The sequence below is a fragment of the Gallus gallus genome, chromosome 6, assembly GCF_016699485.2.
Source record: "Gallus gallus isolate bGalGal1 chromosome 6, bGalGal1.mat.broiler.GRCg7b, whole genome shotgun sequence".
Classification (NCBI taxonomy): domain Eukaryota; kingdom Metazoa; phylum Chordata; class Aves; order Galliformes; family Phasianidae; genus Gallus; species Gallus gallus.
Window position 1 is genome coordinate 8,747,076 of NC_052537.1, and position 20,014 is coordinate 8,767,089.

The 20,014-nt window shown below is 47.5% G+C and overlaps 2 protein-coding genes and 1 long non-coding RNA gene across 8 annotated transcripts in view; 2 read left to right on the forward strand and 1 right to left on the reverse strand.

Moving 5' to 3' along the window:
- RTKN2 (rhotekin 2) overlaps positions 1–20,014 on the forward strand; it is a 220,277-nt gene that overhangs the window by 28,235 nt on the left and 172,028 nt on the right. For all 4 annotated transcript variants that reach the window (XR_006939531.1, XR_006939532.1, XR_006939533.1 and 1 more), the window contains exons 8-9: positions 5,161–5,315; positions 6,105–6,214. The gene's annotated coding sequence lies outside the window, so the exon portion shown is untranslated. The remainder of the gene's footprint in view (positions 1–5,160; positions 5,316–6,104; positions 6,215–20,014) is intronic.
- Positions 1–20,014, forward strand: part of LOC124418074 — an 86,500-nt gene that overhangs the window by 28,235 nt on the left and 38,251 nt on the right. For all 3 annotated transcript variants that reach the window (XR_006939642.1, XR_006939640.1, XR_006939641.1), the window contains exons 8-9: positions 5,161–5,315; positions 6,105–6,214. This is a non-coding gene — a long non-coding RNA (uncharacterized LOC124418074). The remainder of the gene's footprint in view (positions 1–5,160; positions 5,316–6,104; positions 6,215–20,014) is intronic.
- Positions 624–3,714, reverse strand: ADO (2-aminoethanethiol dioxygenase). The gene has a single exon (XM_015288139.4). The coding sequence runs from the start codon at positions 3,636–3,638 to the stop codon at positions 2,916–2,918; it is 723 nt and encodes a 240-aa protein (XP_015143625.2). The 5' UTR covers positions 3,639–3,714; the 3' UTR covers positions 624–2,915.

Below are 20,014 nucleotides of genomic sequence, written 5' to 3' on the forward strand. Positions count from 1 at the left end.
TTCCCAGGCTCCCGAAGGGACAGCGGCTGTCTGCCGGAGAGGTGGCACATGGCGTGTCTCGGCCGCGGAGCACAACCTCACAGAGTCGTGGAGTCCTCAGTCGGCATCACCGGGCCACGGTGCAGGAAGGCAGACGGGCAATGCTGGGCTCCCCCAAGCAGCGCCACAGCCTTGGATAACCATGGCTTGGTCACAGCCGGAGCGTCGTGCATCAGCTCAGGCTCTCAGCTACTCAAGTGCATGAGCCAAGGCTCTGCTCGCGGCCTCCAAACTACTGAGTGCAGCCCTGCCGCAAGAACAAGACCCCAGCAAAGAGCAGAAGTCAACACAGAAATTGTAAGTGAGCTGAATTAAGGACACTGCCAGTACCTAGCGTACAGCTGCGAGAAACTTTACACTGTGTAACGGTAGCAGCAGCCTTAAACCCGTGCCTTTGCTTTACAGTAACAACTGGCTTCATAAGCTGCAGTACCACGCGTGCCTAGATGTGTCTACAGGAGAACTCAGATGTAGGCACTGCCCGTCAAAGAAGGGCTGACTGCACCATTTGGGCTGCCAGGCAAAAGAAAGTCGCGTTACCACACTTGTCACACTTGCGGAGGAAAGTAATGACTGGTCGGTGGTGAGATATCCCGTATTTATTCTGTAACTCAGCAATAACAGTGACTTTGCTGTTGTGAAAACACAATAAACAGACTGCAGAGAGAAGGAACAGCATTACAGACTCAAACCTTCTGCTTACAGATATCCAGAACACGTGAAGTAAGTTTCAATCACTGAATAAGCAAGAAGAGGCTTTTCTTTAATGCATCTCAGGCTCTCTTTGCTCTTTTTTTTTCTGACACGATGACTTTAATACTTTGATGCTAACACCGTTATTTAAAACAAAACAAAATGGTTTTGCCACAACTGTTCACAGCACTCTACAGCGTGAGGGACCACGCTGTCCTCTGTGGAAAGGTGCACTGAAGTCCTATCCCATTACATGTCTTGACTAGGTCTTACACATGGAGGAAAAATTAAGAGCAACAAGAGAGACCTAAGGGGAGGATAGAGAGATGAGATACAGAACCGAAATGCTCTTTGTTGCAGTTTGTTTTTCCAGTACCGCTGTTTGCATGCAGCACGCTGTCTTTGTGGGCTTCAGGAAAAGGATGAGTCTTCATTTAGTGCTGGAGCGAGTGAGAAACACAGGCTGTGCCATTCCGAGGCACTGCATTACAGTTAATGACTACGCCTGATAGAGAATTGTTGCACATTAACTAATGCTAAGCTGCAGGGGAATTCCAGGAAAAACAGGTAAGCCCGCTGCAGAAACATCAGACGCTCCACAGTGCTGTAAGAATAAATGGAAATTGACCAAAATAATTTCCACCAATTTTTCCTTGCAAAAGCATTAATGTGTATGCATAACGCTGACGGTGTTTTACATTCATTCTTCTGCAGCCCTTCCTGCCCTCCCCTCCCCCCCGCCCTCCCCAGTTAAAAAAGCGATGCTGTATCAGAATCACTTAAAAATTCACCCATCCAAGCAATTGTACAGGAAAAACAAGTCTGCTTTTATAAATGCGCAAAGAAACGCGAAGGCTGGTTGTGGGACAGTTTCTGGAGCAGGCTGCTAACATCCCTTAGGAAGTGGGGTTGTGTTCACATTCCCACCAGGTGACCCGGGCTGGAGCCCATGGCACGGCGTGCTCTGCCATCGGAGGCACCGGGCCATTCCCTGCAGCACAAACAGGTACCTCACCTCTAGAGAAAGTTTCTCCCGTTAGAAAGATCGCATCCCCCGCTGAGGACACGCTGTATCTCAAGGCTGCTTACAGCACAGCAAGGCAAAATGCGCCGCGTCTCTTCTACGCTACGTTTATTTAAAAGCCTTACGAAAAAGTAATCTTTATAAATAGTATAAAGAGCGAAACCACGAGGCTTCCACAGCTCAGTGTTCACTTGTCCGTAGAAAAACACAGACCTTTTGGAGAGGAGTTATCAGGTCAAATCCTATCTGAACCTAGGGTGTGTGTACAGAGGGATATACGTATCTATAGGTTACAGGCAAGTGAGTAGTGTCGTACAGCAGCATCCATGGGACAGCAGCGGTCTTCTCTAACAATGCCCACAGCTTCCGCTCCCCTCGGCCACTACTGTATGAGAACTTCCAAGCACAGTTAATTAGCAGCTGCGGGTCTCCTCCCGGCTGAGGGAACATGCATAGGAATGCTCTGTAACTTCAGTTCTAAGAGCTGGATCTGACACGTAACGCTGTAAAGAACTGTTAAATGGTAACTGGGGACCCGACACCGTCCCTCAGGAGGGGAACTCACTCCACTCCCACCCCGCGCACACCGCTGCGTATCCGCGGAGCGCCGCCCGCCCCGAGAGTCGCCCCGGGGTGGGATTTGGCAGTTCGGTCCATCTGTAGCGGAGCCCGTCCCGGAGCCGCCGGGGGAAGGCGGTGCGGCGCTCCCAGCAGCGTGGGGGTGGGGGCGGCGGCCCCGGGAGGGTTCTCATTGCGTTCGCTCTGCCGGAGCCCGACCCTCCCCTTTCACCGAAGCCCCGGCGACGCACGCAGGGCGCTGGGTTGTTTTCCGAACGCTCAGTCGAGTAGAAACGGACCGCGCCACTCCTCCATCACCGCACGTCAGCCACAAGAAATAAATACACCGTCACTTTATTGCCCCGGGCGGTCCTCGGCGCGCGGCCTTCCGAGCAGCCCGTGCCGGCGGCCTTTCCCCCGGCGGGAGCGACGCGATCCCGGCGGAGGGCCGAGCCGCGGCCCGGGGCGCCGTCCTCTCGCGGTCGGACGGGCCGGGCCGGGCCGGGCGGGGCTCCCCGCGCCGATGTCCGCCTCCCCTCGCGGCCGGGCGCTCCGCGGCGTTCCCTCCGGTCCCGAGGGCCGGCGCGCGGCGGGCGCCGCCTCAGGGGCAGACGCGGGGCCCCGGGTACGGCTCTCCCCCGCACCAGAAGTCGGCGGCCGGCGCGGTCTCCAGCAGCCACACCTCCCTCGGCAGCGCGGGCTCGGCGCCGGCCGGCGGCCCCTCCAGCAGGCGGTAGTAGTGGCAGTCCCGGCCGTGCTCGGGGTCGTAGGGCGGCGCCAGGATGTCGAGGAAGGCGGCGGGGCCCTCCACCGCGTCGATCTGGTGCAGGTTGTCGGTGTGCGGCGAGAGCAGGCAGGGCGGCGAGGCGGGCGTGTAGTGCTGCCGGGAGCGCAGCAGGGCGCGCAGGCACGGCCCCGGGGCGGGCGGCGGCGGCGGGGCGGCGGCGGCGGGCAGCGCGTCCATGCAGGCGATGCGCAGCGTGCCGTACAGCACCTTCAGCATGCCGTTCATCCCCGGGTGGTCGTGCAGCGGGATGCAGGCGCCGCCGCGCAGCAGGAACACGCCCATGCTGAAGCTCTCGGTCTCGCAGATGTGCATGTAGCTGACGGGCGGCACGGCGCCGGCCCGCGGGCACCCCGCGCCCCCCGCCGCCGCCGCCGGTCCCTGCGGCGCTAAGTGCAGGTCCTCGGCGCGCACCTCGTCCAGCAGCTGCTGCAGCCGGTGCAGGTTCTCCCCGAAGGCCGGTCCCGCGGGGCTGCGGAAGGTGATGCGCGCCTGCCGCGCCACCCGCTGGATCAGGGAGGCCATGTTGTCCCGGGGCATGGCGGCTCCCGGCCCGGTCCGGTCCGGCCCGGCCCCGCGCGCCCGCCCGCGCCAGGCGCTCCCGTCGCTTCCTCCCGCCGCTTCCTCCCGCGACCGCCCAGACGCGCAGGCGCGCCCGCGTCGCCGTGCACCACGGGGCCCGTAGTCCGCCGCCCTCCGCTCGCCGTCCCTCGCCTCCGCCGCCCCCGCGCCGCACCGCGCCTCTGCCCGCCGCCCCTCGGACGGCGCGGGGGCGGTCCCGGCACGGCGGCGGCGAGGGCGCGGGGCGGAGGGCGGCGGGGGCGGGAGGAGGACTACGGCTCCCGGCGGCGCTGGCGCGAGGGGGCGGCTCTGCCGGAGGCCGCGCTCCGCGGGCGGCGCGCGAGGGGCCGCGGGGTCGGGAGGCGGCGTGAGGGGCGGCCGCCATCTTGGGGCGGGGGTGCGCGGGGCGCCGAGGGCCGTCCCCGTTCCCTCCGGGTCCTCCGCGCACCGCGGCTCCCGGCAGCGCGAGGGCGGCCGGCCAGAGCGGTTTCAAACTTCGAAAACTGCGCTCTGATCGCGGGAACGTACAGACTCGTGCCGCCTCGAGTCCGATTCTCGGAGCAGGTGTCAGGCGCCCGGCTACTGCTGTGCTGTGGGCACGGCCCGTGACGGTTCTGACGAGCAGCTGGGTAGGGCTCCGGGGGCTGCAGCCACCGAGCTCAGTAACTTCCTTTAAAAGCAACATAAACAGGTGTGTTTTCCCGATTACAGACAAGTTGAGTTCTTCAGATGTGCATTAAACTTAAGACAGATGTGTGTGGCCTTGCAGTATTACGTACCGCATTCATACGTAGGAATCAGAAGTATGGCCGGTGTGTGATGGCCCGCTGAGGGCTGGGATGCTGGTGCTGCTAACAAGGGTTAGTGATTTGGAACCCTCTTCCCAAACCTATTTCCCACTTTTCATACATCAGCGATGCACAGAATGCAAGTTTAGGTCACGGTGTAACTGATTCTCCTTCTCGGAGTGCTCAGTCGAGTTGCCAGTTTTGAGTTCCAACCAAATCCATACACAACGTGGCTCTGTCTGTTCTGACACAGGTACTTTAAAAGCATTTCTCTCTCCAGTGCCAGTGTTGGAGCGTGTTTCTGCAGCTGGCAGCACACCTGGGACAAGGGGGCAGAGATCTGTGCTTAGGGGTGAGCAGCGGAGTCAGCCTTTAGTAGCCCATGGCCCTGGGTATTGGAGGGAACTGTTGGGGACAGTCACGGCCTCCCCGTTGCCATACTGGCTGACACATGGGGTACTGACAGACACCGAGAGGTTTGCAAGTCTCATTGTTCAGTCTGCTTTTCTGTTCAGCCCCCTGTGCTTGGTTTGTCAGTTTAATCATGGAGGTACGGGCTGGAATTTTTGGCAGTTATTGTTATCGGTGATAATCATCTATCATCTCAGCATTGGCTTGGGGTCTATTTGTGTTCTCACTCAGCAATTACATTTTATGCTTGGAAGTGATTGCTAAAATGCTTACTTTCCAACACTGATTCTTTTCCTGTGCAGCACAAAATTAGACTGTTTTGTGGAAGCAGAAATGCTTGGTAGTGGTAGGACTCTGTGCGCTTGCCTAGCATGCCATTGCAAGGACAATCAGCATGGAAAACCAGGACTTTGAGCTCTGCATCTCTGCTTGATCTTGACTTGCTGGTTGATACCAGGTGAGTTACTGGACCCTTTGTGCTTATCACTCTGTAAACCATGAATCACCTTTGTGCAAGGATGTTTATTAAGATTTTGAAAGATCTTAAGAATATCTTCCTGTGAACGTTCCTGGTGCCATATTACATTGGTGACAAGCTTTATGTTTTGCATAACCTACAATCCGCAATGTTTTTAACTACTGTACTGGTTTGATGTGGACAAAAAATTGTCTTTGGCACTTAACGTTCCAGCTAAATGTTACATCACACCCACATTTTTTCAGTTCAGTGATATATAAGAAAAAAAAAACGTGCAAAACAACCAGCACTGAAAAGCAAGTTGTCCAGCCAGCTAACAAATATATTGACATCATTATTATCCGAAAGATGATGTTCTAGCATCATCTAGCTAACAGCTACCATCTTGAATGCATGGAAAGGAAAAAAACAACCACATTGTAGTTGCTTGTTTGGGCTTTGAGACTACTTTGTATCGGTGATGCAATGACCAAAGTTCAGCACGGTGGTTTTATGATAAAACCAGCGTGAGGGAGGTCAGGCTCAGGTTACAGTTTTGGCCTCCTGCTGTGTTTGTTGGTTTTTTCCTCACATAGAGAATGTATTCAGAACTGTTACATCTATTTTCTTTCCACCCCCTCTCCACCACTTCTGAGCTCCTCTCCCTGCTACCTGAACTCTCCTGTGAAACTACCAGTTTTTTTAGCTTTTCGCTTCTCGATTACTGTTACGTGTTACAATTTTCCCCGATCTGTGAAGTATCCCCTACTCATTTTCACTTTCTTCTAGGAGCTGCTTCCCAGATCCTCTTGATTCGGTTCGAGAAGTTAGAATTACCTGTAATCATTGGTAAACCAAAAGTCCCGAATGGAGAACAATGACAGGCGCCTACCGAGAAGGTCAGTGGTTGGCTGTTAGCACGTTGTGTCGTGGTGCTGGGATATTTCACAAGGTGTACAACTTGGTGAGGCAGTACAGAAACCATCCTCTGTCGTAATGTTGCCAGTGACTGCAGAGGTGTATTCACGTAGGACAAAAAATAAGACTGTGTCTAAGAAATTTTCACACTGTTCGTGCTACTCGTTATGCAAGGGTATAGTTGTTTGTTTTATAAAGCTACCACCAATCAGAGTGAGAAATACAAATATCAGGCAGATATGATTATGATGAGAACAAGTCTGGAAAGAGTGAAGACAAACATGTCTGTAATATTTGCTGTTTCTCCAGTAATAATGGCTTACGTAAAAGAAAGTTGATTATCAGTTATTCATCAGAGAATTTCTAAGTCAGTAGAAGTGCAAAGGAGCGCTCGATGTAACTGAACTGAGATCAGGAGGGGAATTAGGTTCATGTGGATACCAAACTTTGAGCAGATCTGTGTAACATTGGACTCTCGCTCACTTTTACCACTTCTTTACTGACACCTATCCTGTATTTCATTTACTCTATTAAGCACGCAGTTCACACCTTGCTGTAACGCTTCATTTGTTGTAGCCTGTCAGTTAAATACGCTATTTCTGTATAAAATACATCATTAATGAATTTTATTGACAAGTTGCTGCTGAACGGCTTGGAGCTGTTGGAGTGACTCAGAGTAGGAAAGGCTGTGTGGCGTGCTTTTCTCCCTGTGTGTGAGTCTGCAGAAATAATGAGCCTTATTCTAATCTTCTGAGCAGAGCTCCTCTGATTTCATGGTTTCTGCTGATGCCAATCAGATCCGTGCTGATGTCCCTGACTACATTTAGGTTAGATTGTGATGACTGGAAGTGTGAAGTTGTGGCCTCATTTCTTCTGAACTCTCTGACTGTCTAGGACCAATCCTGCCTAGGAGGAAGGAGACATTTACAGGTGTGGTTAGAAACTGCTTTCCCTTCATGTGCTCCCTTGCTGGTGTGTCATTTGCGGGAAGACATCTCTGCCCAGAGCCACTTGTGTAGTGGCACTCTGCCCTCCAGCAGCAGTGGAGCTGCGGGGTACTTCCACCGGTTGTATACAGTCCTGGCAATTCAAAGAGACAGGGGAAGAGGGAGAAATCTGCTAGTGGCTGTGGGGAGTTATCGCTGTTTGTCATATATCTTTAGTGTTTCAAAAGATTATCTGACTTGGGACAAATCTGACTTATAAATCTAAAATTTAGAATAAGTGTGAATAATTTTGTTGAAGTGCCCGTAACACTGAGTGTGCAGATACAGGCAGGAAGGTAGAAGATTCCTTTGATGGTTATGTAGATTAAAGAAGCCCACAGCTCAATTTGCAAGTGTAATTCTGAGTCCAGAATTGTCGTTCTCATTACTGGCATAACTTTCAAAGCAAAGTATCAACAGAAGATGCACGGGTACTGTTTTCTGAAGAACGTAATTAGAAACAAACGGGAGTCACTAATTATATTGGTTAACATTAAATGTACAGAACGCTGTGATTTGGACTATCACTTTTCATCTTTCAACTGACAGAAACAGGCAGAAGAGACACAGATAAAAATGTTGCATGACTTACTTAAAACGACTTGTGATTTCTTCGTTGCATATCTTTATATATGATTGTATTAAAATAATTTCAGCATTATTTTTACATAAACGCATTCCAAAGCAGCAAAATGCATGAGTTATGTATCATCTTACTGATACAATTTACTGTTAATTTAAGTGCTGTTTAAAACCTGTTGGGAAAGTTGAAATCTGCTTCCTGTGATATTTGATACAGAACAAAAGCCATACTTGGCTGTGGTCCTGACTCTCTCCTAGCACACGGGGCTTATCTCCTGTGTGGAAGATCCTGCTTTCGAGCTGGGGCCGTGCGGCGTGGGTGAAACGCTGCAGCAAAGTGGAGCATCGGCACCCGCTCGGTTGTGGCAGATGGGGCACAGCGTGACACCCGCCTGCTGGAGCAGGGCTCTCTCTGCCATTTCTGAAACCACATCCCCGTCCATTCAGTTCTCCCACCGTCACTGGCTGACAGATCCTTGAGGCCCCCCCAGCTGCTGTTACGTCAGCACTCCACTTACTTTTTTTCTCTCCCCGTGACTTTTTAGGAGAATCCCGAGGGTCCCGTTTCGGTTACGCAGTGAGAGAGCAGAGGGTGGGAGAGAGCTTGCAAGGTCATCTCTGTTTGGAAGCAGTTCTCTTGGCCTTTAGCCCTCCCCTCAGCAGCTGACTTCCAAATGGTAAGAGAGGGTTGTGTTCATATGACCCAGGGGAAAGGCCCACTCTGCATGCAGAGGCTGCAGAGGCCTCGTCATCTGGCAGTGATGGGGAAAGTTGCTTTGCAAGGAAAGCCTTGTGTTCCAGTGCATGTCTGTTCCTCCCAGTATCACTACAGCTCTGTGTTTACTTTTGCCTGCATCGAGATAATATGCATTATTCGAGTGCTTTAGTATTAGTGTAAGGTGTGATTCTGTTCTCTTTTAGCCTATGAGCTGGACGTAGATAATTTACCAGCTCTGAGGTCCCAGAGGGTGTTAAATGTGGGTCTACCACTTCTTGTGCTACACGAGATAGTGATCACAGGACAGCTTTCCCCAGGTTACTAGCAAGGCCTTAAGTAATCCTACATCTGTGGCTTAAAGAGTTACTGCTCTGCAGCTGAGTCACTGTAGCCTGTTTGATGCTCACCCACAGCCTTCCCTCACCACCACAAAGCTTTAGCATGGACTATCTTTAAGCTAAGCCCTTCTATTTCACAATCATGAGTGAGGACTGTACAGTTGTCACGCAGGTGATAAGCAGTAAGGAACGTATGAAGCCACAGTAACTTAATCACCCTTGGGTATACATCTGGGCTGTAACACATTGTTCTAAGAGTCTCTTTTTAGTGAGAGATTTTTTGTTGTTTCTTATTAAATTTTGAGATCAAATCTATCCTTGTGAGGATCTCTACAGGGTTAATCAATAGTGTTAGATTTAAGAAGGAAAGAAAAAGTCATATTTGAGGAATAGCCAAGGAACATCTTTTCTATTTTAAATAAATTATAGATTTTTTTTTTTTACATGGAAGGCTTTCGTGGAAGGAAAAGAGGTGAGCGGTAAAATTTAGTGGGTAAAATATTTAGCGAGGTGGGGAAATTTCTTTCAATATTTTCAGGTGTTCGTAGCATTTAGGTTAATCAGTCAGTTTTCCAGTGAGATCTGTCTTTGTCCTGTAGATAAAGAGTCCATATTTAACTCCTCGAGACCTTGGGATGGAAGAAGGGAGTTCTGTGCAAGTGTTTGAATAAGGGAGAGGTGGACTGGAGCAAGCGGAGGCAAGAGGCCGGGCCCCACGGGCTCTTAAAGCCACCCACACAGCTGTATTGATCTCTCTCGGAGTTGTGGTCCTCATCCAGGCCTTGACTACTTGGAAGACAAAAGTAGTACTTGGAGCGTGTGTGTGACCATATGCTCTTCTTCAGTTGCAGTGATACACTTGTCAGTAACACACCGCTTCTGCACCGTGCTACCCTACACATATGTGTATCTGTCTTCCATGACTGAGGAAAAAATGAATGTTGACAGTGTATAAAGGGAAATTAGTTCAGATATTTAGTATCTAGATTTTACTTTAGCATTTCACAGCGTGCTAGCAAGTGTGTGTCAGATTTTTCCTAGGAAATTAGGATGCCTTCCAGCAGAAGCTGATACGTAGACTCAGCTTTTCCTGAGAAATAGCTTCCACTGTTCCCTGAAGCTAAGGATCTGCAGTTTGCAGGATCAGGGCCTAACAACTTCACGTCTTTCTTACTATTCTTTTTTCTCTTTCTTTTCCAGGAAAACAATGCTCTGTCATGTCTCCATGTTAAAATGACTGGAAATTGAACGTAGGGGGATTTAGCATGTGATTACTTTTTTTAGATAGGATTTTCTTCACAGCTGAATTAGAGTGAGTCCTTTTTCTTCCAAACCAGATGGTAGGTGATTCAGTACTTTTAGCAGTAGAAAAACGATTTGTTTTCATTCCCCAGTAGCTGGTGTGAATGTACTTTTCTTTATCTATTTACGGATTATGTAAACACGTTTTACCAGCATTTAGGTACGTACTTTACAGGCCTAATCCTGCAAAGAGTCCTGTGTATGCAGTGCCCAGCACATGCAAAGGGTTGCCATTGCTTACAGAGAACTGTATTTGTATTTTTATGTGTACACTAAAATTTAAGATGCTTTATGGAGATGCGAACAGAACCATAAGCCCACAGAACGGTTGAGTGACTTTGTGCACTTCTTTCACCTAACAAAATCTATGAGGTCCTTCTTGGTGCGCAGGGGGAATAACGGCCTCATTCGTGTGACTTTTTGGATTTGCCTTCTACTGATGCGACTGGGGGGGCTCGGCACAGAATATCTTCTACCCTGCTGCTCTGGTATGGGGGCAGAAAAGCAACATTGGGAAGGGATTCCATTAATAGTGAGAAATACTTGAGAATTTATTAAAAATCTCCGTTTGTGTGTGAAAGGTCACCTGCACCTGTTTGTATGTGTGTATATAAATATATAATGTGAATACGGAATGCTAAATGCAGCAGTTTCTTTTTTTGTGTATATGTGTGTGTGCTAGATAAAACATGTAGAGCCTGTGTACATCATGTCAGCGTATGGGTGTCTGAGGCAGAACAGAAAGACCTAAAGGTACCCACTTACTACATTATAGGGAAGTAGCGTGTAACAGTGTGACGCCACTGATTCTTTACACAAGCAGGCACAAGTGAGGCTGCCCAAGCAGCCTGATGGCTGTCTTTTTCAAGCTGTGAAGAGCCCTTTTTGTAAGTTTAATGTGCTTGTGCACATGTGTTTTTTTGGAGGATTGCAGTGTTGAGCATAATCAACATATATATACATACTGCTTCTTTACTGAGACACTAATTCTCCATTTATACAGCCGGTTTCTTTGTGTACCAGTCTGGCTATACATGGTTGGAATGCAATTATCTGAATCTCTTAGTTCTCACCTCGTCTCCTCTCACTTCAGCTGAGCCTCTTCAGGTTCCTGCTTAGAGAAGCTGGCCCTTTACCTTCTTTTCTAGGCTTATCAGAGAGTTAAAACTCAGTTCAACATCTCCTACTTGAAAATGATGACAATCTTCCACTTCCATGAATTCTAGCAGGGGGAAAATAAGACAAATGAATTTCTGTCAGAATTATGTGCTGTGACTCGTCAAGTTTCTCTCCTCAATTAAATTATCACTCAGTGGAGGGGTGGCACAAGAGGGCTCTTGGTGGTTTTTTTGTTTTTTGACATGGGTCAGTAGACAAGATGGATAATTTACTGTGCAGTAAATTACTTTTCCTTTTATACAAGGGGAAGCATTTGGGGAAGTTTGCTTCTTGGGCTACGTGGTTGTTAATGTTGTGCAGGGTGACAGAAAACATGCATCTGCAGAAGGACACACAGTCCTGCCGGGTGCTTCTGCATGGGATGCTGTGTGAATCCCAGCTGAGGGCAGGCTGCATGCTGGGAGGAATGTCAGCTTGTTTGGCCAGCACTGCTTGGCACTGAGAGCTGCACCTCTTGACGTATCCCATCCTGTCTTGCTCAGTCTCATTTTTTATACCTGCTAATTGCCTTATTATGGTACCAAAAAGAAAGGAAGGATATGAAGCTGTAAACGTTATACCTGTAAAAGAGCAGAACAACAGCTCCTAGCCCAGCTGTTGTGAGCACATAAGGGCAACACTGTTATGATTTCTGTTGTCAGACTGTTGCTGTGCATGCCCTTGTGCACACTGTGGCTGCCCCGTCGCTGACAGCAGAACGCTGCTTGGTGTGGTGTTCTGCTGTGCTCTGGCACCGAGATGCCTGTCCTTTACTGCTGTGCCCTGCACAGCACCATGCTTGGCAGTGTGGCAGTGACCATGGTGTGCAGTAGGTGAAGGGAGCTCAGGAGAATTAAACAGAGCAATCTGGTGATGGAGGAAAGCCTGACTTCAGCGCTGAGGGCTTGGAAGGAGCAGGGCTGGGGACCAATTATATGTGACCTTCTGTGAGCCCTTGTGAGTGCATGGTGTGGAGAAAACATGGCTTGGAGCTTTGAGGGCTAAGTAATTGCTGGAAGGTCTGGGTTACTCAGGACAGAAGCATGTGTTTATAAGCACTGGAAGTACTGAAGAGTATTTCTTCTGGCTTCAGTTAATAATAGGGCACGTTGCGTACAGTTTGTTTGCCGTATTGGTTCATTTTATTGTGTGTAAATACACTAGAAACAGTTTTGTCTTTTGTTCAGTGTTACTCAGCATGATTTAATTCTTGTAAATCAAATGAATGGAGGGGGTTATGCAGCCTGCTCTGTTCTGTCTGTGACACAGGACCTTGGAGGGACGCGTGCAGCTCCCTAGGAGTCAGAGGGCAGTGCAAGGAGCCGTGTGTGCTGCAGAACAGAAACCCTGCAGTCCACCCATGCTGCAGTCAGGACAAGTCACTGCTAGTGGCAGTTAGCTCAGTGAAAAGGTATCCTGACAGAGTCCTGCTGCCCTGTGTGTGGTACAGAGATCAGCAACTTGTCGCTCTTGGTGGAAGTGACGTGATGTAGCACTAGGGCAAATGGGAGCAGATCTGGTCAACTCTAATGCTTTCTTGTATTTGGGAATAAAAGCAGGAGTCCAGGGGTAAAGTGGCTGTACGTGCAAGTAGTTGTGTGACTCTAAGTGACTTCGAAAAAGGCAAATCATTATTTAATTGGTAGAAATACAAACTGTTAGCACGGATCTTCTGGTTTGACTGATGTATTTGACTGTGATGGAGAGAGCAAAGGTGATGATAAGTCCTGGGATCCGAGAGGCCAACCTATAACGTAACTGAAGGCAGAAACAGTTCATTAGCTGCTTTGTAACAACAGATTTTTATTTTGTGTACAGAAACAGTTGATTCATTATCTTTTACTTCGATTAGCTCATCACAGTCTTTCTGTGTGAATCTGTTTTACTTCAATGGTGACATATGATTACAGTGAAAAAAAGGGCTCGATAGCAAGAATTTGGTTGTTTTAGTATAAAGGTATTGTAATGTAACCAAAAAGATAAAATGGGCTGACTCTGTGTGCAGAATTTGAAAGCTTAATGAGAAGCATAAGTTGAAAATGGCTGTTCTTCTGTTCCGCTGTATGCTGTGCATTTCGTGCAGTATTGCACCTTTGGAACAAGGGCAGTCTAGATCCAAGAGCTTAGAAGACAATTGTGGTCAATTGCATTTTAGTAGCTTAGCACTCTGTCCCTCCTCATCTGAGCTTCAGGAGCCAAGTGGAGGAACTCTGCTCTCGTGTCCTTTGGTGAAATGATACCTGTTAGCCTCAGCCACCTTCATGTTCTTGAGTTCTTCAGCTCTGCTAACCTTACCATAAGTTATCAGCTGTCCTTATGCCTGGAATGTGTTCATCCTATTCAAGCTCATCTGAGCAGAGAACATATTTCCCGAGGCCAACATTTAAAAATGCTTTCATCTTTCAAAGAACCTCCAGAATTTGATGACGTAAATTTTATTTGTGCTTTTTTTTTTCTTTTCTTCTTTTTCTCTGTAAAACTGACAGTTGGTTCAGATGCGGGTGATGTGGAGAGACACTGAATTTAGTTGGGACGTAAATGTAAGCCCAGAGTTGGGGGAGCATTTATGAAAATACTTTCTGGAAAAAGTTGTACTGGCTGAGAAGCAGAAGCTTGCATTCAGCTGACATCACTGGAAGATGCACACACAGAGTGAAAGTACTTTGTGGCCTTTAGGCTTCTGTTCCTGTGGTACATGAGGTTTTATACTACACAGAAGATTGAACCCTTCACTTTTCTTGGTAATTGAGATTAAGTGGGTATCTCTGATCGATTCCTGTCTGCTCTCTCTGGAGTATCCCTCCATGACTTAAAGGAAGTGCTGCGTAGTGCACCAAGGAGACTATTTGGAATGAAACACTGTAATACAGGACTGATTAACTGATGGTAATTTTTAAAGAGATGACTACAGTAGTTCCTGCTTATCTGGATCATAGAAATAACTTGAAGGAATATGTTCACCAAAGTGAAATTCTCTCTACCAGTGTTTGGTAATAGGTTACTTATGCTCGTTTGCTTCAAACAGTGTCTTTTTCTCTAAGCCAAACTGAAAATTAGATGTTCTTCTTATTTAAGTGTATCAGAAGTAACTGTTAATGTTGGGGTTACAATGACCTTAAGTGAATGTCACCGGTGGAAAATCAGGCCCAGTGCTTTTTGTGCGTTTGGCCAGAGGAAGGGACATTTCCATTTTCCATTGCTGATTGAGTTCCCCTAAGATCTTATCTAATATACAGGAACACTGAAGCTGTTTCAAGAATATATTCAACCTAGTGCCCTACCACACGGGAAAATCATGCAATCAAGTTCCCCATTTGAGTGTTAGGAGAAGCATATTTCCTGTCTCCTCCCTCTGACTACTTCGTCCTTCTAGATTTGCAGTCTCTGGGATTCAAGCTGTCTGCCACTGTGTGTGAAGCTGAGGGCACCTCTGTGCTGGACGGAGCCACCTCATTGCAGTCTGTTCTTTGGGTGCTACTTTAAAGACTGAGGTAGAAGGCTGGTAAATGGCTTGCTTACTTGTGTAGGTGAAGCCAGTAATGTGGATGGGCTGCATAAGGAGTTGTTCTTCATCCTGCCTAGACTAAGCATGACTGGACATATCAGAAATCCCACACCTACTCAGTTCTGGGCCCTGTCTGCACACATCCGCAGCACTGGTCTACAGGAAGCTGAATTTGGCTAACTGGAGGATATGGGTTGCATGAAAAGGCCATTCCCTGCTGGGATATTAGGAGCAACTGCAGAATAAATACTCACAACTTGCTTTCACGTTGTATTGCACAGGACTTGTTCTCCCCTTGGTGCCTTTGGACTTGATGATCCTTATGGGTCCATTCTGTCTCAGGATATTCTGTGATTCCTTTGCAGATGACTTCTCTAACGCTGCTTTGTTTTGATCCCAAAGCCTTGATTTCTCAGTGGCCTCTGCTGTCTGTGTCGCAGTGGGTTCACCAACTTTCCTACTGGGAATTGAAGAAGTTTGGGAGAAATGAGTGATTCCCAAAATTGACGGCTCACTTCTCTGGCAGTTCCATGGATTTGATCTGGCCCTGGTCTCAGGGACAGCTTGGCAGGAGGTTAGGGAGGAAAGCAGCACTGCTTTTATTGTGTTTCATGTGCTGTAGGCTGCTGATGTTAGGCGCTGAAAGGAAAAGTGCTATGAGAAGAAGGTTGTGGGTGAGGGAGAATCATTGCTATCAAGTGAACTAGGGGGTAGGACGCTGACATCTTGGCACACAGGACAGGCTGAAGAGAAGAAATGACTGACAGAAATAAAATCCTCTTAGTCCAGGCAATGTCAACCTGTCATCGTGAGTTCAGTAGTTATAGAGCTGCAAGCCTACTGCTGCCTGCTTTGCAAAGGGCAGATCATGAATTACAAGGCATAGCAGAGTACTTAGGGCTTTGAGGTGCTGACAAGCTGATACCACCCAGAATAACTGCGGAGAGCATGGTCGTGGCCCACATGAGATAGAGTTTTAAAAGCTGAAAAAAACAGTTAGCAAGCATGTCACCCTTGAAGACAGCATACAGCATACACACTGAAAGCTAATACTGCCTTGCTTTCTGCCTCCACAGCAGCTGCATACATGTGTGCAGCCCTGGCACACCTGGGAATGGGATAACCATGCTGGGTAGAGCAAAGGGCTGGAGAGTGATGCTACCAAGGCATATAGAACCTTCGCAAGAGAGCCCATTTTGGGATGTGGAGGCAATATTGTGGGTCTGAGAGAATGCAGGACTAAGGTAAGAGAATGCAGGAGCACACAGATGAGGGCTACTAAGTGGGGAGCCAGGAAGGGTTTTACTGTTTGTGGCTTGAGGAATGGGCCAAGGAGTGATAGATCAGCTTGGGAAGGTAGTGGAGTATCTAGTTGCGCTAGAGTAATTTTAAAATATATCCAGAGTTTGTGGTTGATCCTTGATCATATTGGAAATGTTCTGGTATTCTTCAGCAGTACTTATAAGCATCTGACAGTCTTGGAGAGGGGCAGTTGAATCCAGTACCTAGAGCACTGACAGTATGCCCCTCTAGTTTGCCATACACACCTGCAGATTTAATATTTTTCTTCTGGAGAATATGGCACTTTCCTGTCCTATGGAACAATGCCTCTCTTCTGCCATTCTCATGGAGATGTGTGGGGATGATATCACTTCCTAGCAAAGCACTGGTGAATCACTTTGTTGGTGTTCATGAATCACTTCTTTGCTACCATTTTCTGCACTGGTCTTAATACAATTTCCAAAAGCAAAAGTAATAATTTCAGAGTCCTCTTACTTTTTGTTAAAGAGACAGTACTGAACTTATCTCATTGCCTGACTTACCAAACCAAGTTCCCGTTGTGCTGCAGCTGAAGTTATTGCCACCCATCTAGTTCATTTCCTCCACTGCAGAGGCAGGCTTGCTCACAGCAGAGTCAAGAGAGGGAACTTATATGTTTGTCTCAGAGGCTCAGGTGGCAAGTCCGATAGCTTGGATTAAAGCTACCTTCCCTGTCCATTTAAACTGCTGGACATTTCACTGGACTGCTTGAATGCAAGGTACTCTTGCTCACTTTTATTGTTCTGCTACGGATCTGATAACCTCTGCACAGAAGCAGAAGCACCCTGAATTGCCATGGATTGGTGTGCAAATGTTCTTCTGCTAGATACTTAGTCAAAAGCCTCCTATATTTTATTACCTACTAGGAAATGAAACTGGTTGCTCATATTCTCCATGAACTTTGTGGTGTAAAGTAGGTAGGAAGCTGGAGTAAGCAGCCTTGGTTTAAGGGATAATCAGGCGACAGGCTGTGTGGTTGCTAGTTGTGTTGAGGTAACATCAACAGTCTTTGACACCCATCTTATGCATTGGCACGGGGCTTTTTTTTCTGGGGGAAAAGCAGTGTGAATGGTGTGAACATGATTTCGCAAGGGTAAAGGCACTTGTGGTTTATTTTTGGCAAAGCCTGAGGCTGCTTTAAGTAGTTGTTACGACACCACTAATCCTTTGGCAACCACAAGTTCAGGGAACTGCACAGGCAGCTTGGAAGTGCCTTTGTCCATTACCTTGTTGGATGAGGCAAACACACCTCAGTCACAAAGATCCAACCTGTTTCTCTGATCCAACACAGCATGTGCCCTGGCAACTCCACTACTGTCTTTGGAGGCTATTTCCTATTGTTTTGTCTCGACCGTTGTGCTTCACCATTTCTCTGTAATACATTACACATTGTAAGCTGGTATATGTAACATTTCCCAGTAGAAATTTAAAGTGAAAATTCTTCCTTGGAGGTCAACATGCCATGTGGGACATGGCCCGTGTGTGGGCAGCATCTGACAGATTCCTGTCACTGCTACCCAACAGGCTTGTCAGAAATGACAGCACCTGCCTGTGGACTGCACTAACACAGCATTACCAGCCAAAATGGGAAGCATTAGCAGCGTTGTTTGCTCTGTGTGTTCACATTCCTGGTCCTTCCTTGCTATGATGAACACATTATAAATGTTTGCATGGATGTGTTATGGTAATGGTATTGGTTACCGTTCACTTCTGAGCAGCCTACATGTAATTATTGTAACATAAATGCAGCTTAGAATATTGCTTGAGAGTTTTTCCGTTATCCATGATTTTATATATGTAGACAGATAAGGAGGTAATCAGTCTGAAAGATTTCTCATTACAGAATTAGTGCCAAGGGTCAGATCTTTCTGACCCCATTGCTGGGGAGCTCCGTTTTCATATTTGTGGCGTGCCTGTGTGCTGGAGAGTTTTCAGTTTTCTTTATCATTTGTGATGGATGAAATCACTTGAAATCTTTTTTCTTTCTTCCTTTCTTCCTTTCTTCCTTTCTTCCTTTCTTCCTTTCTTCCTTTCTTCCTTTCTTCCTTTCTTCCTTTCTTCCTTTCTTCCTTTCTTCCTTTCTTCCTTTCTTCCTTTCTTCCTTTCTTCCTTTCTTCCTTTCTTCCTTTCTTCCTTTCTTCCTTTCTTCCTTTCTTCCTTTCTTCCTTTCTTCCTTTCTTCCTTTCTTCCTTTCTTCCTTTCCAGAAGGTTATTTGGCTTTTCCCGCCTATCTTGCAGCTGTTAGTGTGCTTCATGTGTGTTATTTGCACCCAGTAGCAAAATGCTATTTTGTGCTCAATAGGGATTGGCAAAATAGCTGTTCGTTTACCCTCTCTCTAAGTTTGCCTTCAGTCCAAGCTGCTTAATTTTCCACGTGGTTTGGTGTCAGCCTTTCATTGTAAATTATCTGCTCTTGTGACCCACAGCCTGATCTTTCTTACTTTGCTCAACAGAGCTACTGATGACTGAGTTTAAGACAAGCTAGTGCTGAGAGAATACCTGTGAGTATTTTGTAGCTGTGCAATTTGTACTTGGTGTGTTTTGTAAGGCTGTTTGACCCCCTCCTGCCCTGCTTTCAAATACATGACCTTGGAAATTGGTTGGTTTGAATTTAACTTCTTTTTTCCCATCTGCAGTCCCTGTAGAATTCTGATTGTGGTATTGGCTTGTGGCTGTGCTGAACTAAGAAACAGCTGAGCTGAAATTCCCAGACTAAAAGATATGATGGGTTCTAGTAACCTTGGTACCTGTCTTCTGCTTTTTTTCCAAACTATCCAAAATATCCAGCAATGTCTAAGTCTTACTGCATTGTACATGTTTAGTGTTTTTGAAAAATAAGCAATTTCTTGAGTACCTATTAGAATTTATGAAAATAGTGGGTCCTCTTCCCCTCTAAGTGCATACATTTTTCTTCTATATGTTTAGTATTGTAAACTGATCATTTCTTTCCATTGGTATGGGAAAACTTTTAAATAATGTACCATGTTATAGAAAAGGGAAGGAAAAACCCAACAACCATGTACTCTGCCTGAAGGACCTTTCAAAGTATGACAAAGTTAGCAAATATGAATTGCAGATCAAGAAATAAGGAGAAAAAGGGAGCAAAGATACAGAACCTAAATTAAGATAAGATTGTTCAAAGAGGCAGGAAGAAGGATTTGGAGCAGGAGAAGATGAAGGATGCTTTGTAAGAAAGACCCCATAATAAGGGTCAGCACTACTGTCTGAACCTTCCCTGGTGCCACTTGAGGCCATTCCCTCTCATCATATTGCTGTTACCTGGGAGAAGAGGCTGACCCCCACCTCACCTCAACCTCCCTTCAGGCAGTTTTAGAGAGCCATAAGGTCACCCCTGAGCCTCCTCTTGTCCAGATTGTTCAATCTCAGCTCCCTCAACTACTCCTCATGAGACTTGTGCTCCAGACCCCTCACAGCTTCATTGCCCTTCTCTGGACACACTCCAGGACCTCAGTGTCTTTCTTGAAGTGAGGGGCCCAAAACTGAACACGGTACTTGAAGTGCAGCCTCACCAGAGCTGCCTACAGAGGGACAATCATTTCCCTGCTCCTGCTGGCTACACTATTTCTGATACAAGCCTTGATGCCATAGGCCTTCTTGGCCACCTGTGCACACTGCTGGCTCATGTTCAGCTGAGCATTGACCAATACCCCCAGGTTCATTTCCTCTACACAGTCTTCCAGCCCCAAGCCTGTAGCATTGCCTGGGGTTGCTGTGGCCAAAGTGCAGGACCAAACAGATGTATTCTGTTCCAAACCTGTCAGGAATGGCCATGCAAAGTGACTTTTGGGGGCTTTTAGGAAAGCAATTCTGCATGTGCCATAGATATGACCAATTACAATTTTTCCCCAGCC